The 27,559-nt window shown below is 36.0% G+C and overlaps 1 protein-coding gene across 6 annotated transcripts in view; it reads right to left on the bottom strand.

The window, feature by feature from the left end:
* Positions 1-324: 324 nt before the first annotated feature.
* MFS17 (Major Facilitator Superfamily Transporter 17) overlaps positions 325-27,559 on the bottom strand; it is a 34,809-nt gene continuing 7,574 nt past the window's right edge. For 2 of the 6 annotated variants that reach the window (XM_087344276.1, XM_087344275.1), the window contains exons 2-13: positions 26,217-27,114; positions 16,774-16,890; positions 16,092-16,153; positions 12,656-12,867; positions 11,494-11,730; positions 10,563-10,647; positions 9,844-10,064; positions 8,844-8,993; positions 7,908-8,040; positions 7,092-7,247; positions 6,094-6,179; positions 325-5,354 (exon numbers count right to left, since the gene is read on the bottom strand). In XM_087344276.1, the coding sequence (XP_087200402.1) occupies positions 5,139-5,354; positions 6,094-6,179; positions 7,092-7,247; positions 7,908-8,040; positions 8,844-8,993; positions 9,844-10,064; positions 10,563-10,647; positions 11,494-11,730; positions 12,656-12,867; positions 16,092-16,153; positions 16,774-16,790 (1,575 nt within the window). In that variant the 5' untranslated portion in view covers positions 16,791-16,890; positions 26,217-27,114 and the 3' untranslated portion in view covers positions 325-5,138. Of the gene's footprint in view, positions 5,355-6,093; positions 6,180-7,091; positions 7,248-7,907; positions 8,041-8,843; positions 8,994-9,843; positions 10,065-10,562; positions 10,648-11,493; positions 11,731-12,655; positions 12,868-14,245; positions 15,592-15,685; positions 15,883-16,091; positions 16,154-16,773; positions 16,891-19,266; positions 19,675-26,216; positions 27,115-27,559 lie in introns of those variants that run through there. The other 4 variants (XM_087344278.1, XM_087344277.1, XM_022066738.2 and 1 more) reach the window with 4 other exon arrangements.

The raw sequence follows: 27,559 nt of genomic DNA, 5'->3' as shown, positions 1-27,559 counted from the left end.
CTTAAACTGAACCAGATTAATCAAGTCCACACCCTCCCACACAATTTTTAAGACCCATTTTAATACAGTCCTCAGTTTATGTCCAGGTCTTAAGAGTGGCCTTTTCCCTTCAGGTTTTACAACCCAAATTTTGTATGCATTTCTCACCTCTCATGTGTGCTACATGCCCTACATGCTATCATCTTTGATTTGGTCATCCAAATATTTTATGGCAAAGAGAAAACAATGGAGCACCATTAAATAAAAGTTAACTATAAACTAACCATAAAATGTCTAAGGCAAAACAATTAACATGAGAAATAGGAGAGGAATAAACTCACACCATTTCTAATTCTATCATAAGTGTTTTATTGCATATTACAGTATACTTTGTAAAGAGTTTCAGAGTACAGCCAACCTTGCTATTATAACACCAAGAGATGATTACATGTAAAAATTATATATTCTATTAATAATAAAGACAGCTACATGCAAAAACTAGAATAGAAGACTGACTCAAATTTTCATCAAAAGGTCATGATAAAGTCGTGGAGATTCAGAAACTGATGTGTCATGGTTATAATAAAACATTCTCCAAGAAAACTTTGTAACTTGGGTCTTACTTTGAACACACATCTATAATTGGTACTACTTAAGGCAATATCTGGACATATTAAATATTTATGTAATCACCTGTAATGGTGTGATACTACTATATTATGTTGTCTCTCAGATCTAATCTGCATGTTCACTTTGCCCTATTAGTAACTGAAATGTGAAATAAAACATGGAATGTGAGAAACTATAAAACTCTATTAAACTGCCCTGTTTAACAAAAACTCTAAAATGCACAGCAACAGTAAATTTGACAGGCAATGATGTATGAGAAGAACAAATATAATTTTCACTGTAGTTAAAAGAATTTTGGAGAATATTATTATGATTATACTCATACATCATTGCCACTTCTCTTCCTTGGGTAACTAAAATATAGGTGTCAAAAAAGTAAAATATAAATGCAAAGCACTCTATGATAAATAAGATAATAAAACTTTTGCCCACATGAAATGCCAGACTGATGAACAGTGTCCATAAACTCTCTCATCTGCCATGCACACATATTCTGTCCAATAATTAGAGTAATTTCTTGTTAGTTTAAATCTCGTGTCTTTTTCTAAACTTGAATCTTTTTGACTGAATAAATCTAAAATACAGAACTCAGTATAAAGTATCAGAATCTATTCAATTGAAACTCTATATTATGCAAACTGCTTCTTGTTGTAACAGCTGCAAATAAATTATTGCTACACACAAACTTTCATGAAGTTAGATAATTTATAACTGTATGTGAAATTAAAGAAAATGTTCCTGGTCGACATAACTGTGATGGGGGCAATTTATTTTAATTTCATTGTAAACTAAAATTAGTTCAGAGCATTTATGAAAATGACACAGTTATCAGTACAGAATTACTTTTTCACTATGAATACCCCCCAAAACTAACTTACTAACTAGATCGCTTAGTGAACCCAAAGATTCATCACTGAATTAACTAAAGCCCTCTATTGGTCCCTGTCCTGAGCCAGCAAAATTCAACTGCGTCTTCTCTCCTAGGCCCAAATATCCTCCTCAACACCCTACTCCCAAACACCTGCAATCCATGTTCCTCCATAAGAGTAAAAGACCATGTTTCACACCCAATACCCCAAACACAGTAAATTAAATTGTAGTCTCAAGCACAAGAGATATACATCTTTTTTTAAAAAAAAGTTGAGAATGAACAATTACTATTCATCTTCAGTGATTAATGTGTGCCTATTTATATTAAGTCACAATGACTAGAATGTAGCCAAAAAGTTCCCTTAAGCTGAAAATGTGATTTACATTTGGGATGTACGCGGTTTGAATCTTGAATGGGGACTCGTAATCGAGAGGTTTTCATGATTTTCTTCAGGACATCCACTGAATACAGTGACACTATGCTAATGTAGACCATGACCACTTTCTCACTGACCTTTCCCATTCATCAGTTATAACCATTCTTTCACCTTTTCCCACCAAGTAACTCCTGCAATTGACAGAGAATTGTTACAAATCATAAAATCGCATCCAGCGTACCCTACAACCTATTTAATCTACCTACAATGCCATTTACCCAGTTATTTTTTTTTAAACAAAAATTATCCTGCAGTCAAAAACATTTGAAAAACACTACCTTACTTTGTGCATTATATAAATTGGATCCCACATGTAAAATGTGGAAGTTCCAGTTTATTAACGTGTGTGTATGTATCTGAAATTGATCCAGATATACAACTTCTGAGAATAATCACACACCATACTTACGGTAGATAAAATATTCATATATACTTTAAGGAAATGGGAAGTACAAACAAAGCACTAGTGGTTCCTTAAAATACTCACTCGTCTTTCACATAGGAATATACCTGAGTTAATATTCACATCCCATGCCATAATACTTATTAATTTACTTGTACTGTACATAGGAGAAGTAGAATATCACTTGCTATATTTTATATTTTAATTACATTCTAGTATACCATTAATTGTAGTCCAAATATCACAATTCTTTTAAGCACCAAACATGAGACTAACCTCATATTTATATAACTGAACTGACAGCTTAAGTTTCAAAGATATCTTAAGCTGCTGGTGAATGATAACTTCACATTACAGTGAAACATTGCATTAATAAGTAAATGGAAATTAACACTTTCATTTTAGCATTTCTGATCAATTCGCACTTAAATAAATTACAGAAATGTTTACCAACACAAGGAATGCATTTTTAGGTGGACAGTCATGAGAATGGTATATAAATATTTCAGGATAGCCAAAATCACAACACTTTACATTATCAACTCTCTTAAAGAACTGAAGGGCTTCATGCAAAAAGATTGGATCTTTAAAATATATCACACCAGAGGTTACAGAACAGACAACTGTGGATGCAGTGTTTGCACAGACATGCATAAATTAGTTATTTCTGCAAGTTCATAAAACTATAGTAACATCCTTTTTCAGATTTCAGGTTCTCATGGTGGCAAGTCCAAAGATAGCTGTCTTCTAGGTTGACGACAGCCATCGTCAATATCTTTTTGCTCCAAACCCTCCAATTAGGATAGGCCAAGACGCTACAGGCATACCTACAATCTAGTCGCACAATCATGATGAGCAAGCTACATGGAAAAATTTTTACTAAGATACTGTGAAAAGTAAATTCCTCCTTCAATACTGTAGTCATAAAATTAATTAAATCTTAAAATGTAATCAACAATTTCAAAATTGGAAAATCTGAATAACAATCTTGCAATCTTACATACTATCACAGTAACATTCTTATATTTATCAGAAATATAACAGGACACAAACAAGACTTTCGCAGTAACTTCAAGATTAATGCTCACAATAAAAAAACAAACAGAAACTGGTGGTTACGCAATGGAAAATAAATATGTATATAGTTGGCTTATTATATAAGCAAGAAAGAAAAGGCTTCAAGGGGACAAAAAGGAAGTGCCAAAAGAACATTAGGGAACATTCTGGAGAAAATTTCAAGTAATACTTAAATGTATTCATGACAAAAACAGTTTTTGCTACTGAAGCAAGAGGCAAACATCATAGTCAGTAAGTCATGGTGACAGACAGTGCTTTACAACTGTGATATCAAGAAAAGTGTTTGAAGGTTCTGGAAACACAGAGTATGGGCTGGGTGTTTGCTGCATTTTGCTTCAAATAAAATTTATCACCTTCAAAATTATATCTCTACGAAGTTTGTGCAAAACCGAAGATACATTTATCTTAAAAAACACAGTAAAATGTCACTAAAACAGTTATATGAGACACATTTTCTGACACAAATTAAATTGAATTATGATAGCTACAAGAGAATGTGCCCATTACACGTACAAAAAGACAGACACTGAATGGTTTAATACTTACCAAGTTGTTTCTTCATGAAACATCACAAATAATTGCCCTTTGTCTGCAGATTGGCTACTCTGATTGAAATTTGGGTTTTACTCAGTCCCTCCAGACAAATTTCACAAAATAACCTTGAATTAGGCAATGACACTTCCTTCCACATCCCTTCCAATTCATTATATACTAATCATCATATGGTATGACACTATATAATGTATGTTGTCTGAATTGTAGAATTGGTTTTCTTTCTCTAATATTTGTCATTCCATTTCCATAAAACTTTCAAGCTGTAAGGATTCGAAACGTGTCTATTTTTGACTAGACACTTTTGTGTGTGATTTAAATTCAGTGTACCCTGGAGCCATCAGACTTGTTAATTTACATGTTCTCTGCACACCATGTTTTAGCATGTTGAATACAACAAATAACAGTTTCATTTTACTATGCTGTGCTATTAATAGGCTGAATAAATCAAAAAGGATGAGTTCGGCAGGACACACAGCATGTATGCGGGCGTAGAAATGAATACAGTGGAAAACTTCGAGCTTCCTTGGCAGACTAGGAAGAGATGGATGGATAACATTAAAAATGTGGTGTTAAAATGTGAACTGGATTCAACTGGATTTTGTAAACATAGTAATAGTTTCTCAAACAGCAGAATAACTATCAATGTAAATATAAAAATTCTTACAACATGCAGCTGTTATACTGAGTTAAGCATGTCATAAGGTTAAATTACATAGAAGCATTCATTTTCAAATCAGAATCTTTCTGCGAAACCTTTGATGCGGAAGTACCTCAGAACCCACTCACACAAAACCCTTCAGTATGTGTTTTAACTTTCATAGTTTAGGTACAGTAAATTTATATCCCTACATTACAAGGCTGCCAGTTACACTTTAGCTCCACAATTAACAGTTTAACAGTACGCTAATCCAATTCACAATTAGCTAGTTTACGAATTGTGTTGCAAAGATAATAAAAGTTAAACTGACAGTGAATGTAAGAATGGAAGAATGTAAAAATGAGAAAGGAACAACAGAGAACCTTTATATCGTGAGTTCCTTACATTAAGGCACTTCCTCCATCCCTTACAGCCCTTTCCATCATTGCAGTTGATGAATGGAATCTAATAATAATCTTTCTTATCGCATTACAGTACAAACCGATTCCTATCAGGAATGAAAGTGCAGATTTCTTCTACAAGTGTTCAGTCATCCTTCTGCTGCTTCGCTGTTATCTTTCAATGATGTTCCATTTTGTTTGCAGTGTAGAGGCTGTAGTGTTTGATTTATGTCAACAGGTACCTTCTTGTTGGGGTAATTCCAGGGTTGAATATCTGCAGTCCCAAACGCTTGGAAGAAGATATATGTACCACAGCTTACAATTGCTGACAACCAAAATACTTGCTGCCACTGCTCTAAGGTTTGCTGTGAAGGCAGAACATCATACATCCCCATATAAATTACACAAAAGGACTATATGATACTCCAGAAGTATGCGAACTGGATCGCAGAAGAATGAGAAATGTGACATAAAGACACAGGAAGAATAGACACAGAATACAGTAATGAAGATGACTGTCTTCTGGGATGTTGCATCGTGCAGTATGGTAGAAGTCTGCCAATGTCTCAAGGTGCTCTCTGCTTCCATCATCAGGGTGACTAGAAAGCCACACATGAGGATTTAGTCTGAGATATGTCTCAAACATCAGTACACTTCTGACTACAGGGTGCAACATCACAGAATATAGTCATCCTCATTCCCTAAATTTAATTTATTCTTAACTCTATCATGAATGTAATTTTAATTTGTTACCATCATTCCCAAATACTTTAATTTTGCCACATTTTCAACACCTTATTATCTACCTTTATATTATGACATTCTCCTGCAGCCTGGTGATAAGACATGAACACATACTTCATTTTCTCTACATTTACTTCTAAACAAACCTCCTTAGTAGCACCTAAAATGATTTAATTTTTTACCAAGTTTTTCCACAAGAAAGTAATATCACAGTGTGGTCTCTTTGTGGGTTACTTAATAATGATGTTTCAAATACAAGGGTTATTTGGCGTCAAATGATATGAGGAACAAGGAGAACTGAAAAATAAATTATGACAAATATGTCTTCAATCAAGAAACACAGAATAACTTTAAACTTACACTTTCTTGCAGAATGATTCCAGCAGCTATTGGTGACAAGAAACTTGCAGTCATGTGAATTGTCTGAGCAAAAGCTAGGATTGGACCTGTATAAAGATAAAAGTTAATTAAAACATAACAATAATAGTTTACGTGAATATAGTGACCAAATTTTTAAATTAACTACATGTTCTACATGGAAATTATAATAACTATTTTCCTTCAAATTCCTCTACAGCACAATGATTGTACAATTTAGTGTTATACTTATGTGCATAAATACCACTAATATAGAATCAGACTATGATAAAATTGTCAGACATAACTTCAATATTCTGCACTGTCGCCATCTTTATAGCTGTTGACATATAACAATATGTAACATGGAATGTACTGCCTCCATCATCAGGGCAATGATGATGATGATACTGGTGACAGTAATGGTGGTGATGATGATTATGATGGTGGGAATGACGATAATGATGGAGGCAGAAATTGCCTCTAAAATGTTGGTAAATTTCTATAAGACTATATGGTGCAACATTCCAGAAGACAGCTATCTTCATACTCATTGCTATAAGACTTTGAAATCTCATCTAGCATTTGTAGTTACGTTTATCGATGTATAAAATTTCACATGTCCAGCTCCAATAATTTGTAGGTTACTGCTGTAAAAGAGGTAAATGTATATCTTGCATTGCCATGATGTTACTTTACATTCTACAAAAAATTGATCTTAAGAGTTATATATTTCTCAAAGATCTAATATCACATAATGCTTCACAGTCCTACCCTAGAGGCAGTAGCGTTGCTACCACTTCAAATGTTTGCATGGATGCTATCATGGTAGCACTGATGCTAGGGAATTATAAAATATGAATACTGCATTTTATTCATACCAAAAAAATTCAGTTGGTTCAAATTAATGGGAGACAAACACATGATACTAAGGTCTGTATTCCCTTATAAAATACAGAAATAAAGCTAAGAATATTCCTTTAGTAAACCTGTTTCCTTACCAGCAAGATTTGGGGCTATATCAACTACACTGGCCATAGCACCAGCATATGAAGCAGTAATTAGGGTGACAGCAAAAAACCAAGCAATAAGGACCAGTGTGATGTTGCAACCCAAGTATGCAATTGCCAGTACCAAGAGGCCAGGTATAATCTGGGCTGAAACATTAGCAAATGCATTAATTTTAATATGGACTCCAATACCAGCATGTTTCTTCTTTTCGACCGCAGTCTGCTGGACTGTAACGTCATGTTGACTTGCAGACAGATACCAAGGTTTCAAAGAAAACATACTGCCATATTCAGATGGAGGTAAGTTCACCTAAAACACTAGCATCTATCTACAAGTCCACACAGCATTATACCCATAAGACAAACATTACCATCACAGCCATGAGAACCTCAAACCTCATGTTTTTTTAGGATCATTCAGTGATTGTGTTAATTGGATTAGCACATAAAATGATGAAAGAATGATAACAGGTGTTGAGTGACTGAACTGATTGACCCTTTGCATATTTAATTATGTTCTTTCACCTTTTGGCTACAAATGGAATATTGATGCTGAAGATATTGAAATACAAATTTGGATATGTAAAAAAACAGATAGCTTTGGTAACCTATTAGGACACTACAGAATTACAATCCAGAATTAAACAACCTGTTACATCACACAATGATAAAGTTACCTGTACCACACAATAAATAAAGCTGAGTTTATGTTCCAAACTTTAATTTGGTTAAATATATCAATATGTACCAATATAATGTAATATTGTGATATTAAAAAAGATAGTTATATCACTACACAGCACTTACACATGGCAGTAAAGAGCTTGCGGACATTAGTGAGACTGAGTATCTTCTTGTTTACGAGAACATCGGCCAGGTAACAGAACAGCACTGACGAGACATAGCTACACAGGAATGGTGCTCCAGACATTAAGCCATTCTGAAAGGAACTTGTGCATAAGTGCATTGTTTCCTGCAGGCCCTAGTTCTGATAAATATTTTCGTTTTTTTAAATGCAAGTGTTTACAAAATGTTCAAAAGTTTCACAACTTCTTGATACGTCCAAATCATAACCTTTTCTTCACTCATTAGACTACTTGATAGCTACATGATACATTTTTTATAAAACTACAAATAATAAAATCAGGTTGGAATGCCACCTGTCGTCAGAAGACAAGACTAAAACAACCATTAAAGAAACTACTAGACTGTTATAATCTTGGGGCTGAAACATTAAATTTAATGGTGTAAGTTGTGATTAGAAGAACAAATTGGAACAATAACAGACACAAATAAAAATATTAACAATAATTTTTTTCTTGCCAGTGTTGTTGCTCTGGCTCATGATGCCATGTGAAATCAAATGCAGATACCCTCAAGTGCTGACAATGAAGACAGCAGGAAGTTGGTATGTATACGCAAGTCCACAGGCTTCACAGCCCAGGAAAACATCATTAAAATTTTCACTGCTACAAGAGTACACAATTTCCCTTGGAATTAAATGACGAGGAACCTTTAGAGTTCTAAAAAATCATATAGAATTTTTTGGGTATTGAAATATAGGAGGTTGAAATATAAAGAGAAGACAAGAATTGCATTCAGACTTTTGGAGGATAAAGATGGATTTTAGGCTATGTGGATGGGTGGTGGATGAATCTGGTTGAGGACTGCTTTGGTATTAGCAGTGTTGACTTTTTGGGTTCTAATATAAAAAAGTTAGTAATTATTTGAGATTTAAAATACTTTTTGAATACTGAAGCCAAGAACAGTCTTCATGTACATGGGCCCAGGAATGATGAAAGTATAATGAATCCAAATTCGTCCAAATGTTGTGATACTGATGGACCAGGCAGGTAGAGATGTTAAAATGGAATGCCACGGAACCAGCAAACCCTGTAATGAGAGAAGCAAACTCCGGGACGAACAGGGCAAGTAAAACAAAGTTCAAACTAATAAGAAACTAACACATACACAACTAAATCTGAAATAAAAGAAAACTAAAGTAAAAATCTACAAAACTGATTAGGAAGAGATCAAACAGAAGAAAAATAACAGGATAACATGTGACAAAGGAATGGAAAGGGAACAAATAGGTATAATTAGAGAAATACACACACATCTCCATGAAGTTGTCTTACTGACCATGTATCCACATAACAGTGTGTGCAGTAAATAAAGATAAGACTTTTCATATGAACAGTATATATGATATGTAAAATATAAAATAAACTGTTTGTACTACTAAACTGTTGAGAAGGAAAGTCCTTCTGCAAATGAATCATTAGATACATTCAAAAATTTTCATGTTATTTTGAAAGTTATGAAGTTTATGCCATTATTATGTATATGATAAATTAGCCAAGTTGATCAAATTTAAGTTTCTCTCTGAGTAGTGAATAGTTTCTGAAAGCCAACATACAATATACAACTGTTCTAAATAATCACATAAATGTGCAAATAATAATCTCATTAATCCAAGGTCCTACCACCAGTCCCTATAATGAACCAGATAAATCTAATCCACATAATCCCACCCTTTTCCCCCAATATACATTCTAATATTATCCTCCCACCTATGTGTAGATCAGTGTCTTCCCTTCAGGCTTATCCAACCAAATTTTTTTATGCATTTCTCATCTTCCTCATGCTTCACCTTTTTCATCCTCCATTGACTTTAAATTAAAGTTACATAGCATTCAAAATATTATTATTACTTGCTGTGAAAAACAGAAATTTTACTAACCTTTTCACCTACGACTGTATTTCCAACGTTGGTTTCAATGTACCGGCGTTCACTGGCTGAAATGCGAGGATGCTGAGCTGGTGTATCAAATGCGAGTAACCACCATATCAAGCACCACAGAATACCCACACTCCCAGTCACATAGAACACAACTCTCCATCCAAAGTGCGCAATCAGGAACCCACATAGTGGATATGTGAGACCGATCCCAAAACTGAAACCTATAAAACAAACATATTACAAAACTTATACCTCCACTTTCCATATACAGAGACTATGGATGGTCTGTTATTTATTTTTGATTCTGAATCTACTGCTGGCTAAGTTTATTTAGCATCAAATACAACAAAAAAATATTATTATAAACAATAATTTTGGAGGGATATAAGAGAAGGGAATCATGGTATATTTTAAGGTATTATTTCAGCATTTATTTAAAGAGATTAAATAAAATCATATATAATTTCAATCCAGATATCACATCCAAGGTGGATTTCTGACTGGGTACATCCTGAATGTGGGTCATTAGAACAGTCTGATTTAACTGACTGGTATTTTCACATAATTAAATTTATATACTTTCTAAATGAGAAGTTATTATGACATTTGAGTGAGACTGATTAAATACATACAACACAACAAAATAAAGTTTTTCTGGTTTTATTTGTATATTAACTCTGCAAGAAAACAATAAATAAACTTATATAATTTAACTTCACCTTGGAAAGATGACATGAAACGACTCCTTTCAACTGCTGGAATCCAATGCCCAACCATTGCATACATGGCTGGCCATGTTAAACCCTGTAAATTTTTAAAAAACAAAAACAAAAAAAAAACACCATATTAATCACATTGTCATGACCAGCCACTTTCCAATTCTGTGTAAAGATCTCCATTAATATTATTCTTACATTTATGACTAAGTCTTAAACTTGGTCCCTTCCTTTAGGTTTTAAAAATTCAATTTTATAGGCATTTGCTATTTCACACATCACACTCAACTCACGTCCCTTGATTTGATCCCCCAGATAATAACTGATAAAGTTTCTCTTCCTACAGTTTTCTCCATCCATTTTTTACTTTGTCTTTCTTATATTCAAAATATCTTTCTCTGTACTTTGTTCTTATCCTTAACCTATGGTTCTTGCCTTCAATTCTGGGTTCAAGTTTCATACACACACACACAGAAAAGAACAGGTAAAATTTTCTTCTTCTTCTTCTATGGCTCTCCGGTCCGTATTCGGTCCATGGCCTCCTCAATTCTCCTCTTCATTCGGTCCTCTGTTAGGTCTGTCTGTCTAAGACTTCGATCGAGGTTTCAAAACATCTTCCTTTTTATGGTGCAAGGTTGTTAGCCTTGCGACCAACCCCCAACCTGGAGGACCAGGGTACCTGTCTTAAGTCTGACCTCTCCCCCTCGACCAATCTGGCTAGGGAGGCCCTACCAGTAGCTATGCTATCGCCAGCATAGCTCTTGGGGTCACCAAGGTACTCAAGCCCCATCACCATGACAAGGTGCAGGTATTTAAGTATCAAGTAACAATTTTTAATCATACTGATTACACAGTATTACCAAAACTGTCGGCTCATTGGTTGAGAACTCCAAGTTTAATTAATCTATATTAGCAAAACATTTACGTAACTCACCGATGCAATGCCCTGAATGGAGCGCAGTGCAATAACGGCGCCATAGTGCAAAGGCGCAGCTGAGGGAATAAGCAGCGAGCATATGGCTGTGATGAACTGCGAGAACCCAAACACAGTCTTTGTGCCAAAATACTGCGTCAGTATACCACCAACTACTTGCGAAAGAATGTAGCACCAGTAAAATGACCCCAGAATGGTTGACTGCGTGGTTGCATCCCAATCAAATTCGCCTTCTTCCTACATAAAATTAAAATATATGTGAGTATGGAGTACCAACATGACATGACACAGGGTCAAGGAGGTACAACATGCTGGCACGTAAAATTACAATGTTGTTCTTCCGAGCTGTAATCCCACTGGACTTGTATGTGGGTAAATGCATATGTTTCAGAGGGACATACTGCCTCCATCTTAAGGGCTTAAGCCCAGAAAACCAACATCAATATCATCGCTGCCATAAGAATGTCAAACTTCATTCACTGTTTAAGAAAATAATAGCTCACCAAATTGCTGCTTCAAGGTCATAGAAAAATTGTCATGTTGTGATATGAACAGCACAGCCCAGGTAAATGAAGACAACTCAGAACTCTCAGGATAGCAAAGCTAGCAATGCAGTACTGGTGACTCGGAGGTACGAAGTAAAGGACATTTTATTTTATAACATACTATTGCACTGGATGCACGTAAAAGTAAAGGAGACGGCGTAATAAAGAAGAAGAATACCAGTACTATTTTTTATAACTCACTCACAAAGTAAGAAGCTAACAGTCACGTACAAAGAAATTCATAAGCTATTTATGGAACAAAAAGGTTTATCATACAAACATCTAGACCCCCTATACCGAGAAAGTTGAATCAAATCTAACATAGGATGATTTCTCGTCAAAACAAAACAAAAATTTAATAGTAAAAGTTAGGACACAAAGTTGGTTGAAACAGAGATAAAGTTTTTATTTTGATCCAAGTTCTTAATTTCTGTCAATTCAGATTATGTGGCATTAAGTTACTTTTTGCCAAAAAAATTATAAATTATGCACCTCTTTACTCATCACCAATCTGGAACTTACTGAAATGTTTATTATAAGAGAAAAATGTAATACTGGAAACTATCGTCAAAAAGCTTCATAACCTCATATAGAGACGAAATGTTACAACATACAACCTTAGTTACGTTGTCTGCATCGAGTTCATCTGTCACGTTAGCAGGGTTATAGCAGTACATGGGGGTGCTACTAGCATTTGCTGCATACAGCGAAGGACGTGGCAATCTGGCCATGGCTATCATCGCGATGTTGATATCGGTGCGCATCATGAAACTGACGAGGAATCCGGAGAATGAGAGGAAATACAGCACAGCTCTTGCAGGTACCATGTCTGAAACACAGGTCCCACTTCAAATTCATAAATTTTATAACGCTCCAATGCTTTGGGCTCAAAGGGTTAAGACTGGCTGAACGAGGGAGACAAAAACTTCTTAGCAGAAACATCGTAGCCGCCACGTAGAAGACCTAGAAGATAAAATAATAGTATTCAAATGTAGGATTTCAGCAAGAACCTCCGAAACTACCTGAAGACAGCCATCTTAGTATCAAAATGGTTGTCAGGGAAACAGATTGTGAGGATAGAAGGCAGATGAAACTGGCTCATGATCATGTCTAGTGGCAGGGTTTGATATAAAGGGTGCGGAACCTTCGGGTTGCTATAAGAATATTAATTAGTTGGAACTGACACATGTAGAATTTCATTATTATAAGTAAACAAGGTATCAATATAGACAACGTATTAATATATCAAGAGCATTATAATATGAAAATATTTTCAGTAATTGCTTCTTTCTTGGCCGACTGAAAGTACCTGATACAGTATGTGTGTTGACTAGACGTTTAATTTATTTAGTTCAGTAGGTTATGATTAACAAAGCCTAAGACACTTTTATATTTATTATTCCTTACACAGTAAATCTCAAACCTAATACAGACTATTACGCTTGCTTTATGTTATTTAACCTTGTAAACAAGTCTCAACAAGCCGTACCATTATGCAATACCATGGCATTCCATTCCACACTTTCAATATGTTATGTGACACAAGATGACAACATAAATAAAGTGAAAATGTCTGAAGAAAATAAAGATAACTGGAAGAACATTATGTAAAACAACATGAACAGAGGTTTTATTTGCCCTGAAGAGGGAGACAGCAAGCATATCTGAAACATCTGTAAACTTCTACCAGAGTACATGGCACAACATCCCAGCACACGGTCATCTTCATATTCACTGATGTGAGAAACTGAATCTTAATCTGAATAGTGTAAACAAAGTTAAAAATAAATAAATGAAGAGAGGTTTTAAAAATAATGAATAAACCTGAATTGTTATATGTACCAAAATGAAGAACTCTTTATCTACAGATCAAGCAGTCAAAGAATAATTAAATGTAGTCAGGATTCAAATATTGGAGAGTTCCACCAAACCAAGAGAATGAGAAAAGACACATTTTCTAGAAAATGTTAACTATACGAATTAAAAGGGAGGAACAGAAAATAAAACACACTTTACAGCAAGGAAAGATTATTAACATATTAAAAACTGTACCTCTATATTTTAGTTGGTCTATATTCTACTTAATGAGAAAGCAAAAGATAATTTTAGAGAGTGGATCCACAGAAACAGAAACACTTAGAAATACTGTGCTAGATGGCCACAATCTTGCGACCAAAACAAGTCAGTTATTAGTCAAAATTTGTTACCTGAAGTGTAAGAAGAAAATCCTGTATTTCTAAATGTAGAACATTAACTTCTTTCGATGAAATGAGGACTTCATCTAACGAATACTAGGAATAAAGATGCATGCTCATGTTAACGAGAACAGCTGAGTGAACATATTACACATCCACGACAAGAGTAATACACTCTTAATTAGACTGTAGCACAATTATCTGCATGAAAATAATAATATAAACAAATAGTTCCTTCAGCCATATCTGTCCAGAATTAAGAATCACCAGATAAAGAAAATCTTGCAGCACTCATAATGAGTCCACAGTTTTTTCAGTTCACCGCTAACACGATAAGGGTCAAGGTTATTTGAAAGATGCTAAAACCTTTCATTATTTACGTGCAAAGTTAAAATCCTTATGAACCAGCATAGCTCAGTCAGTATAGTGACTGGCTATGGACATGATGACTGGGGTTCGATCCCTGATGTGGCAGAGGAGTTTTCATCTAGCCTCTGCGTCTAGACAGGTTCTGGGGCCCTCTCAGCCTCCTATCCAATGGGTATCAGGGTTCATACCTGGGGGTAAAGCGCGGGCCCAGGGCGTGATGCTGACCACTCACCCCCATCTAATAATGAGTAGGTGCTATAATTCTCAAAATTTCCAAAAGACTAACCTGACAGAAAAAACTATTTAACAGAATTCTACCAAACAGACGCCTACAATTAGAAACTATGACACTTTAACGGTGCTGCAATAGTTTGAATGTCTTCTACAAAGAAAAGATGACACAAATAAACTAGCATTACTGAACTGTATTATAAATCTCTTTTAAAATAATTTTCTTTCTTTCGTAATTTCTTTGTGATATTTCGCAACTTCTGGTTTGGCTTAATACAAATCCACTGTGGTATTCCTAAGTATATACCTTGGCTTATGTAATTTTCCACTATACCTTGAAAGAAAAGTTTTAAACCCATTCCCTGCCTGCATATGTTAATACGTAATTACCATAATCCTGCAGTGTTAATTAAACATGACGGGAAGTCACAGCTCTTGTCAGCTAATCAAGATTCTGAGCATAAAAGTTTTTGTCATCTGTAACGATTAGTGAAATCTACCAAAGATGTAAGATTTGAGGTTTTCACAGCGGTGAGTATGAAGATTTTTAAGATCCAATCTGTGATACATAATCTGCCTAATAACAAAGACACATGCACAAAGATTTTAATGTACATATCTTGAAATGTTACGCTGCACATTCTTGAAAGCCAAGAAAAGAATATAAACACTCCACTGTAATTTACCAGGAACAAGACAACCGTAAATTTTGTTATGCTTCATATTTCTCCAACACAGAATTTCATTCTTCTGGGTCGGCAATGAAAGGGTTAATTAGTCACTCAACTTCCTACAGAATGCAAGAGCATAAAAGTAACCAAGGCATACAACATATCGGCCAAGAAAACTCACTTTTTCTGTTTGATTCAACTTTATAACCAGGAAGTCTGCAGTTGTGACGTTTGAAACTCTTGAACACTGTCGACTGGAGTGTCTGCTGTGTCCCATCGTTCCTACACCTCTTCTTCCCTTATAATTTGGCTCATGGGCGTCCGCAGGCGGGAGCAAAAGGAGTTCCTTGCCCTCCCCACTGGATTTATGGTCTAGCACTAAATAAAAATGTTCGTTTTTCAGTCGAGCTGAGTTACTGTATTGACTAAGTGAAGCATGGACCATAACATGCCTAGCAGACCAAAACAAAATTTAAAATACAATCACTGATAAATAACACAACTGAATTAATGACCTTCCCCTAGTATTTCTATCTGCGGACGTCCTTGATCTGACATCTAAATTCCCCATTTAGGGATCTACATACCTTGAAGCCTTTGGAATGAACATGTAGAATACATTTTGGGAACTACATCTTCATCCTCCAACCTGAAATAGAATTAAACAGACTTTATATTCGAGAGTTTTGCGCATTACGACGATTTACCCCAAAATCTGATACGCAAACCTGAACTAACGAAACAAAGAAATTTGTCATTTATCTATTTTACAGGTTATGTTTGTACACGAGACAATATGCATGAAATTTAAAGATTCTTACAGAAAAAAAAAGCCTTATGAATTAAATTTGAGCCAAAACAGATGAGGTGGTCTAATCCACGAAGATAAAATAGTCATTGTGATGAACTTAGAAACTAATAAGCTGGGTATTAAACCAGTGAAACAGCTGAAATAAAATTTAAAGAAATTTTTAAGATGTTTATAGTTCACTAGAGATTAATTAGGCGAAATCAATAAAAATGGGAACAGAGAAAGAATGGATAAAAAGAAAACATTTTTGCATGGAATATAAAGTGCAGTTTTGCAGTGGTATGGACACAAAAATTTAAAATGTGGGAAAAAAGATGAAGTATACACAGGCCATAGAAAATTTATAAAGTAATGATAATTAGAAATTTCAGGGAAGAACTGGTATGTTTGAATCATTAAATATAAGAGTACGATAACACCATGACATAATTCCTAAGGTTAAAGCTGATATTAACAACCTTTGAGCTTCCTCCATGTTTTTGTTGTTTGTTATAACAAAAGTTGTAGATTAAACAGAATCTTCAACTGCCTCTAACGAGGAAAAGGTGGTTTTCCTGGGAACGTTGTTTTGTCCCCTGCAAAGAAAGGAAACAACAATCTTAGTAATGTTAATAAACAGAATGTCTCGGAGAGTTAGTTTCCTTCAAAATTTATCCCCCCCCCCCCAAAAATTCAACTGATAAAATAATTTCTATTTGAATCTTCATATTTCGTGTTTAAAGTTGTCAGTATTTCATAAATATGTATATTCTTCTCATATTTAATAATTAACTTATTTGTTTTTGTTTTATCATATATTTGTAAATAGTATTTTCGGTCATGAAGGAGGAGGCAGTACGTTCCTCCGAAAAGTTGGTTATCTACCTCCAAGTCCATACGGCGTTACTATCTAGAAGACAAACATCGGTAAATTCAAGTACCTCCATTTGAGATTACCCTCTCCTCTCAATTTCGTTGTAAACGAGTCTGGGAAAAGTGCATTGACTCCACAACTAAGCAAACTTTCTTATCTTTAGCGACTGCAGCCAGAAGTTGAACAGAGTTGTGATAGCTAAATATAAGTAAACGTGCTATTTATTTTGTTTCACAAAATGGAAGTCGTAGATGTAAGTAGTAACAGAAAAGTGACAGACTAAATTTGACGGGAGAAATAAATTTTCGGTCGTGAAGGCTCCCAGGCAGTGTCCTTCTGATAAAGGTAGGTTGAAGAGAACGTCTGGCGCCCGGACGCGGTTAAGGTCCTACTGCATTCGATCGGAATTCCGAATTTTGATTAACCCTGGGAGGGCGGAATTTGGTGAAATCTGCTCATACAAATACTAAATAAAGAAAAGTTCTAACACCATTACAAAGACCAACTGATTAATGTTTAACGCAGAGTGGTCAAAATAAATTATATATTTCTGTTAATTCGTACTGGCTCTTTCATGTCGATAACGTATCTTCCGTATTCTTATACAGCCGACTGTACATAACGAAACATACCTAATGCCTCTTATTAATTCATATAATGAGGGCTCTTTTCACTGTAACAATGAAAATTATGCAAAAAAGTGCCCACGATAGCTAACAAAACTGCAGAGTATGAAATTCACATTTCCGGTCTTTACTTAACTATATAATGAAACGGCCCCAGAGAAATAATAACAGGTTTCAAATATTCACAGTCAGTGGTATGGAAGAGCATTTCCGCTGCTAAGTATAAACAACAAGGGACAGCTTTAAAATATGTTTGTGGTCTGCCGAGTCACTGACATCTTGTGATCTTGTACGTGTGGGAGAAAACCCACCGCCTCCATCCTCAGGATAGAAATGTGAACTTCAAACAATCTGATGGTCATATATTTGAACGTCTTCTGGAAGCACAACAAAAATTTCAACTAATGTCTTCTGTAATGTTGAACTACATAGTCTGATGAGCTTGCTGACTCCATCATCAAGGTGACCCTGAACATGGGTCGACATCTATAATACTACCCTTTTTATCTTCCGGGGCATCCACTCAATTTTTCCCGTCTCCAAACACCCTAATCTTTACAACGTGTTTCACAAATAAAATAAAGGTAAGGTGATGCAACTACGTTTTACAATCACGCAATTCAAACAGAGCACAAGTCAAATGCGTCTGAAACAAAACACAGGCAACTCTCGGTTTTCGAACGAGTTCCGTTCCAAGATTGTGTTCGTATCCTATACGTTAGCAGACATTTTAAAGCATTAAAACCATGTACTACCGTAGTTATCATATAATAATTTTCTGATAATTATTGTAATAAATACATTTTTTAAAAGTTTATTTATTTAAATATTACAATTATGTTCACTATACGTTTGGCATTTCGTTTAATAAGGAATTTTCAATGAATTGTGACTTTCGTTATATCAAATGTTCTGAATAAAATATGTATTAATCCTTTGAAGCACGAAGCTCGTCTAAATAATATTTAAGAATTCGGCCCGTACCGCAAAGAAAGCACCACACCTCACCATTACAGATATCAGGTGTTCAATGCTGTTTCAGAAAATAATAGCTGTTTACACTGAGAATCCTCCGAAACACACTGTGGACAAAATGTAGTTATTGATTGTTAAAGCAGATGGGTTCCAGCGGATTAAATTCCTTCGAAACTACCTTGCAAATGAACGGGATCTATGCCCCCCCCCCCCTCTTTCCGATGAGCTACTTGCATAACTATAGTTACCAAACCACAATTTGAAAGTGCTGGTCTACGCGTTTGAAATATGTTAACGTTAATTTTTTTTTTCTGTGATCCTAGGAAATGTCACACTGCAAAACAGAATAATGCAAACAAACATTGTTGTACTGAACATCATTCGAACCAACGACCTACATATTTGGTTTGCAAAGACTATATGAACTTGATCAGCAACATTTATCCTTGTACAACAGTATTTATACGACAGCTGCGTTACAATGACGACATATCTACCTATTCAACACGTGTGACTTCCAACGATTTTAACAGGTGCCTCGGCTGAGTAGGAGGTTGTATTATCTCTTCTATCTTACGCCGTTATGGGATCACTCATTCACCAACTATGAAAAGTACCATAGGAAATGTTACAGATAAATGTTCTTCCGTAGTAAAACTACGATATTGACACACCGTCACCACCACAAAAACACTGTCACCAAACAAATTCTTCTTCCTTTTGCACGCTGTTCTCTGCGATGAAACTTGACCCCGGTAAACGCATCCATGTGTTAGCCTCACTCGACGGTCGAACGCTAACTGTGGTCTCCTTCTCGTGTTCAAACAAACGCAACTCTTCTCATGCTAGCCAGCGAAATGTGCTGTATCACTGGCCACTAGCCAAACGTGACGTCTCCACTCACGAGCCAAACCTTCGTCAAGTCAGCGCAATTTCGTCTATCAGCAATAAATAAAGAGTATACGAAATTCTGAAGGATACTTGATGGGACGCCATTTAAATTATTCAAACGGGCTAGAACAACACGTAGACTGACCGGAAAATTGCATTATTTCAAGAAAATTTTATAGAAATAAACCCAAAATAATTGAAGTTGTGTCCCAAAAAGATGTATACACAATGCTGACGAATGTAAGTAATGGCTTTGAGCTACCCCAACCATTTAAACAATGTACCATTCAGAAACTTGTTGACAAACAGCGCGTGGTCCAAGAAGAGAAAACCAATCACATCGATGTTTATTGCTATGTATAGCAAAGCTCGGTTTACAAATCGATAACGAAACTTCGAGAGTACAATATTGTATTCATATGATCTGATGCTTTCACGGTGACTGAGTATAATAAATTCTTCTCGGCTTATCAGTCCTATAAGGTGGCGTAATGAAGAAAACACCAACGCTACCAGCCGAGAAGACTTTATTACTATCAATAATGCACTCATTTGTACTTCAAAAGTAGGTAACCTGTAAATATAGTGGGACGTGTTTACCATAACCGCACAATTACTTATAACACCTTCTAAATATAGTTTATGAAACAAAATTCGATTTGCACGAACGAAGATAATGGTAATGACCATCGACTTTCCTGTTTCGCCCGCTGATAATGAAAATCTTCGTGACTCACCATAAACGCCAGGTTCACATGCACCGGCCCTTACATCACAGTTTTCCGACTATGGGTGCTACGTTCCCCGCCAATCTAATCCTCGGTGAAAATTATAGACCTAAACAAAAATTGCACGTCTTCTATGTGACGTCACCCGAAGACACGGTGAACCATTTCTGTGCATGAAGATTTTTTTTGGGGGGGGATAAAGTTGTATCTGAGCATCATGTTATAGCAGGTCTATTGCGTACATTTACTTTCTCGTGTGAGGGTAAAGCAGAACGGAAAAACTCCAGACTTGGGGGTTTGCACATATTAACCCTTTGAGGTCTGAAGCTCGACTGAATAATATTTTTGACGTGAAAACGTCTTTAAAATCGATGCCGGGTGTGGGGAGGCAATCGCGCCCAAATGAGCGAGTTTCTGTCGAAGTAATTTCAAACTTCAATAACTCGGTTAAACATAGACATAGCGCCGCCTTATTAGTCTCGTTTTAAAGAGGAAGGATGAAAGTTTGTGCCAGTACCGCTCCGACATTCGTGGCGGCCGGACGTCGCGAACTGCGCACGCGCAAAGTGAACCCACGATTTTCGACTTTCGGGATTCAACACGTGTCCATAAACGGGATCATATCTCAGAGACTAATTATCCGATCCGAGTGAACCAAGTGTTGTTTTGAAGAGGAGTGTATATGTTACAACTCATCCTGGCCTCCAAGTGTGTATCTCAAAAACTCAAAAAGATACGAGGCTGTGAATTTGAAAAAGTTTGAAAATTTCCCGATTTTCTTAAAATGTCGCGATATATGAGGGCAAAGTAAAACCAGAATTACAAAAATCGGGCACGAATGCGTAGAGCACAAAATTCCAAAGAGAATGACACCGAAAACGCCGGGCCCGGACCCAAAACAAACGCGCAGTACTGCCGCGAAGCGCGCTCGGACAACTCAGGCGGCATCTGACGAACTTGGGTCAAGTATGGATGTGTACCAATTAAGAAATACTCATTTATAAAAATGATTATATTTACAATATCCCTAAGTTAAACTATTAATTATTAACTAATATTTTCGTTAAGAAAAAATAATATAAAAGAACATTTATGAATTTTTTCTTCATATGTATTTCAATATACTATATACGATTGACGTTCTCACGAAAATAACTGCGGCAGTGTCCGACACTGCCTATCAATTTTTTGATTCAGTCCATACCTCAAAGAAAACACAACACTTTACAATTACAAAGTTAAACTGGTTTTGTAAATGAGAATACAAAGTGCAGAGTTATTGAACGTTGAAACAGGTGATACATATAGTTACCACTGGGCTTTAGAGGTTAAATATATATCGAACAAGATGGAAATGCAACCCGCATTTATCCCACCCTGCACAGCATTCTTTGCTAGAAAGGAATGCTGTTTCAAGGAATTTAATTTATGAAATTCCCTCGGCTTTGTAGATGAGACGGAAGCTTCCATTTCATGGACTGAATTAGATGAACCGGGCAGAACAAATTAAATGTAGATTTACGTACTTCCAAATAATAACGGCTCTATTTCTTACATAATTCTAGTAAATGGTGAATAGATATATCAATAAACGATGAGAATGAGGTTAATATAAAAACAAGAAATCCATAAAAACGTTTACTTCGGTTACATTTCGAAGACCAAGAAGGAGATGGCAGGATCGTGTCGAATGGCGAGGTTCGATATTAGGGTATCTGCCTTACCAAAGAGTGAGTTATTATTTGCAAGAAAGACAGCAAATGTCTGGATAAAAGTAAGTTTTAAATGGGATTCTGTCAATATGAACAGCAAAGTCTGAACACAGCTGCTTCAGACTAAGTGCACGTGGTATAACATGGAATTTGGTTGAAGTGCACTTGCGTGTTGAATATTAGCATGTTCAAATAGACGTTTTATCAGACACCTGGATCAACACACCCACGGCCAATCCGCCAAGGCCCACTTGTTCCACCGTGTTTGCTGCTTATGCAGGGAAAAAGTTTACAGCGGTTACTATATGTACCACTTACTTCAACATTCAATATGGTTCCGCATGATTTTACGAATAAACAGCGATGCTTTCCTTAAACAGCATTAACAAGCTGATCGTTGTCATGGAGACGCATTGTGTTTTCTTTGCGGTAAGGACTGAATTCTTAGATAAGTTGATGCGATCCCAGCCTTTATGGATTCAACCGCCATACATTCATCCAAAGTTCTTGTCTGATGGTAGCCCCCCCCCCCCCCTTCCCTCAATAGCAGCATCGGCTTTCAGTCAAAACAAAAACCCCTGTCAGCACAACAACATTGTTCACAAAGCTGTTGCTCTTAGATTTTTGGTTGGTACTCCCTTGAACAAACACGTTGTGAATTCCTTCCAGTGTATCGAAGTGCAAATAGGACACGATACTCTAACATTACCGGATGTAAAGCTACTATAACTGATAAGCACAGAGCTACGTACTGAATACTCCAAAGTATGTGGAATGCAACGACCATATCACATAACTGGTATGTATCACCTGCACTCCGCTACTATTAATAGTTAGGAAATGCATTTCAAAGGCACTGAACATACATTTCGTGTATGTAACACATTTAATTTTCTATTCATGATATAAATGCTTCGTACAAGATTGAAAGGAAATTAACGATTAAACAAGTAATGAAATGTTCCAACATCTATCAACATTCTGGGTTACATGATATCAGACAAGCTGCCAATATTAAATAAGCTGATTTTGTTGTGGGTCGTATGTCACAAGAAACAGACCATCATCTGACACGGCATTAAACAGTGAGCCGAATAGACTAGCAATGGTGATATATAAAAAGTAAAGCTGTCCCTAGATGGGCTGTGCTTTACCCACGGGAAAGGACCATTGTAGAGGAGGCTGGGTGGGCCCTAGAGCCGCCGGTCTGGTCGCAGAGGCTACAGGAAAATTCTTCTGCTCCGTCGGGGACCGAACCCCGGTCGTAGTTCGTAATCAGTCACTATACTGACCGAGTTATCCCAGCCCCAATGCTGACACATGTCGAGTGAATTTAGAAACGTGAGATGTCAGAATGGTCTGAACATGAGATACGTTTCGTGCTGTCTTCGTAGACAGTTACACCTTGTACACCACACGGGGTAAAGTTCGATACCAAAGTCACGTGTCTTAACGAGGTTGACATTTCATATGATGAATCGATTTTTTTTGTACAATGAGACGTTTTATGTCAAATCTGATAAAACGTACAGTACGTCTTTCAGGGGACAGATAAGGAGCAACAAATTACATTCACACAACAACTTCAGGTGAATACACAACACCAAATGTTTTCGTAGTATTCTGAACGGTGTATATAACAGCTATTAACTTTCGGTTTCCATAAAATCACTAAATTTCTTGACAAGCTGAATAACCAGCTCAGTGGAACTTTATTTCTGAACTACACCCTTTCCTGGCCCTCATGCCAAATAGTCACAACATGATATAATAATCCGTGGCGTATGATACTACTTCCTTATTACGTAATGCAAACCAAAGTATGCAATGAACTGGAAATAAGGTCTTACATAATGGCATTTCAATGCGAGTCCTTGAACTACATGACATGTTTTTATGTACAGCCAAGCCATCGTGACTATCGCAGGTGTGAGGGGGGGATGAAACCGCCATATTTAAGTCCTTTTCAATAATTAAATCTTCTTAAATCAACGAAATATTAATAAATTTCAACTACAGCAAACATCAATCGAAACAACAGAAAAAAAAAATCACTGACGTATCTTTGATGAATCCTGTTGATCAGGAAGTTGGTCACTCATTCACAATCACGTCGTGCCAACTACGTGTGTTAAAACAAAGAAACGTATTCGAACGACAATTTCCGTTAAAAAGACACAATACGCCCAACAGCTATTTGCATTACAGCTGGGAGGACGTTTCGGCAGCAACACATTTTACTTGTAATCATAATGATAATCGAAACAAAATCGAATTTCCATCACAGCAAAAGATTATGTATACCGTGATCTTTCCCAGATTCGGACATTACTTTAAACAGAGGACAACACCTTCAATTCACCTTACATAAATATCATCAAATGTTTATTTATTATAAAACTGTATTTTTACATTCGACGGTCCAAAATCTGAATGTATGAGACAGCGGGGTTACACAGAATACCACAGACGATGGCCTCGTGTAATTCAACATTAGAAGAAAATAGAATTTATTTATATTTCACAGGCCCAAGCCAAGGTTGTAGAAACTAGCACAAATTCAGAACTTCTTTCTAACAGAAATATAAATTACATAGTTAGAAATTTAATTGTTTCTATGACTTCAATTGTTTTATCCTCATGCCTTATAATCCCACAAGAATTCTGTAAACATTCTCTAACAAGAGATACAAAACCTGCTCACAAGTCATCGAATATCTTGCAGCGATTTAGCCATAAATAATGTAGAAGCAATTAACAGAAAAATAAGACAATTTTTTTTTGCACGTAGGCAGAACAATTGAGGTGCGTTAAAAAACTTAAAAGCCTGAGGACAACTTTAACCTCCTTTGCAAGCAGTAAAGTCAGTGGAAAACGCAAAGTCATGTACGAAGTATAGTGTTAGGTAAACAAAGCAAAAAAAAAATGCTAATAATCAATTGCAACATTAATTCTCTACTTTATAAGTAGGTCACCTTGCAGGTTAGGAACGACGGCGGAGGTTTCATTTCGTAATTATTTACGCAAGGCAACAAAGCACTTGACATAATTACTGCAAGACATTCGAATCCACTGCTATCTCTGCTGAAGCCAAAGCTCGTCTAAATCGTATTTAAGAATTCAGTCCGTACCGCAAAGAAAACACACCACTTGACCGTTACAAAGACCAACTTGCGAATGCTATCGAAGGAAATAAACGCTGTTTATAAAAATCATACGAAACCCACACTCTCTGGGTAAACTAATAAACGTTGTTTATGAAAATTCAGAATGTTGTTAGGTTAGGTTTTCGTATGACCTGTAACAGTAATTATGGATATTATAAAACATTGTTGACACGTTCAAATTATTCTTATATTCGCCATTTCGTTATGTTTCGATCTTGAAATTCAAATTTTTGCTTTATTCACCGAATACAATTAGTCTATAATATTTTAGAAAGTCATCACATAATGAAATTTATATCAAGTCAATGAAATAAACTTAACAATACCAGCTGTAAGGGAAAGCTAATTATGATCACACTTTTGCGACACATCGAAGTGGGGACTGAAGCAGAATATTACGGTAATTAAAAAAGTTTTTATTTCAAAATCAGAATATAGCAAACACTGCACGTTTCTTTATGAAGGTAGGGAACATATTCCTTCCACTAAAATTCGTTCTCACATTGCTTCCCAGAAACAAAGTTCACAACAAAATTTGTCAAGGTCAGTGTTATAAATGTACGAGCTATTTCAGCAAACTTTTTCAGTTAATTATTTTTCCTTCGGATTCAACATTTTCTGAAGATGTATTTTCAATCAGTGTTCATTCCAAATTCTCAAATCATATGTTTCCCAATAAAAACATATTTTAGTTTTGGCAGATTTTACAAACCCATATTTCAGTTACGTACGGAAACAACGGACACACCATTTATAGGGTAGCAGTACGAGCTCAGAAGAGTCACCACAGTAGTAAATGTTGGGACAGATGGGTGACTTGTTATAGTTTAGAATATTCGCCAAATGAAACGAACTGACGTACAATAGTAAGGCAAATGTATAATGACAACCGACATTGAACTCATGCTACTTTGTTAATGACTTGGCGTCTTAGCACTGTAATACTCACAGCTGTGTGTGTGGTGTTAGGTGAGGTCCAGCGGCCTTTGTCGAAGTCCAAGGCTTGCCATGGCTCCATCCACCATCAGCACAGCCCTGTAACTCGACCTCACGGAAATACGTGGTTCAACATAGTTTCGGGCGAACAACCGCTGTGCGCCTACCTAGCGCGGTGACATCATCTCACCGTATTGACGATCAATGTTGGAAGTTCACAGCTGCGCATTTCAGTCGGCGGGAAACGGAATGGAGATATATTTTAATATTTTTCAAAAAAATTTCTTGGCCCAATTTTGAGCCTTCCAATGTTCTTTGGTTTCTTTCTGATCCTTCCAAAATTTCTTTGTTAGTTTCTTCTTTTGGTGCTCGAGCCTTACACATTTTGTTACTTGGTTCCTTTCAGAGAAATAAAAAGTTCGTTTGCTTCTTTTTTCATTCTGAATATTCCAAATTATGTTTACGTATGTTTCTTGGTTATGTTTTGAGCAACCAAAATTTTGTTTTATGTTCGTTTTTTGGTCTAGTTTCTAACCTTCCTTCAAAATGTGTTTGCATTTGTTTCTCAGGCCACTTTCATCCTTTCTTATTGACCGTAAGGCCACAAAGTTATAAATGATGGCAATTTATTAAAACTGCCAAAAAATTAGATCAGTTATTGCAAACACAGCTTACTCAATAACTTTCTTTAACCAAGTCAGTCATTATCAAGACATGGCAATTTTTTTGGGCCCATTTCTGAGCCTTGTCATAAATTTCTTTTCATGGTTAAGATGTGAGCAGCCTTCTTGTTTCACCAAGGGTAAAGCAGCTGGAGCATGAAGCTGGCAACTCTTCAGCCATCTGTTGTCAATGCTTGGAATGCACAAATTTGTAACTCTGCTCTGCCTATACACCATCACTGTGGAAACCTGACAAATGAAAATCAGACGTGTTACTGCTGTGCCAACACACACAATGCCTACAAGTGAATCTCGTCTTAACACCGCCATGGCACTTGAATACTAAGCCGTTATATAACAAGAAATGTTACAGTATTATGCTCAAAGTCATTTAGAGATAAGCTAGGGCTGCAAACATTCTAACATCATCACCACCATAGACCTTACAGCAAAAGAGCGTGACATCTAGATTCTGTACGTCCTTGATGGTGTAACATATTAATAAGCAAAAGAAATATCAAGAATTTTTGAGTTATTAAAGACCGAAGCTCTTTTCTTTCACCTACATAATTAAAGTTTAATTCTGGACCATTCATTCAAGCAGTGAGAACACATCTCATAAATCAGAGTAATACCAGTAGGAAGTTAAGTGATAATTAAAATGTAATTATATTTTACTGATAAGGATGAAATA

The sequence above is a fragment of the Zootermopsis nevadensis genome, unplaced genomic scaffold (assembly GCF_977971745.1).
Source record: "Zootermopsis nevadensis isolate Lab colony 2312 unplaced genomic scaffold, Znev_1.0 Znev_ptg000007l, whole genome shotgun sequence".
Taxonomy (NCBI): domain Eukaryota; kingdom Metazoa; phylum Arthropoda; class Insecta; order Blattodea; family Termopsidae; genus Zootermopsis; species Zootermopsis nevadensis.
Note: the sequence above shows the minus strand (reverse complement) of the source record. Positions and strands in the feature narration are given on the sequence as shown.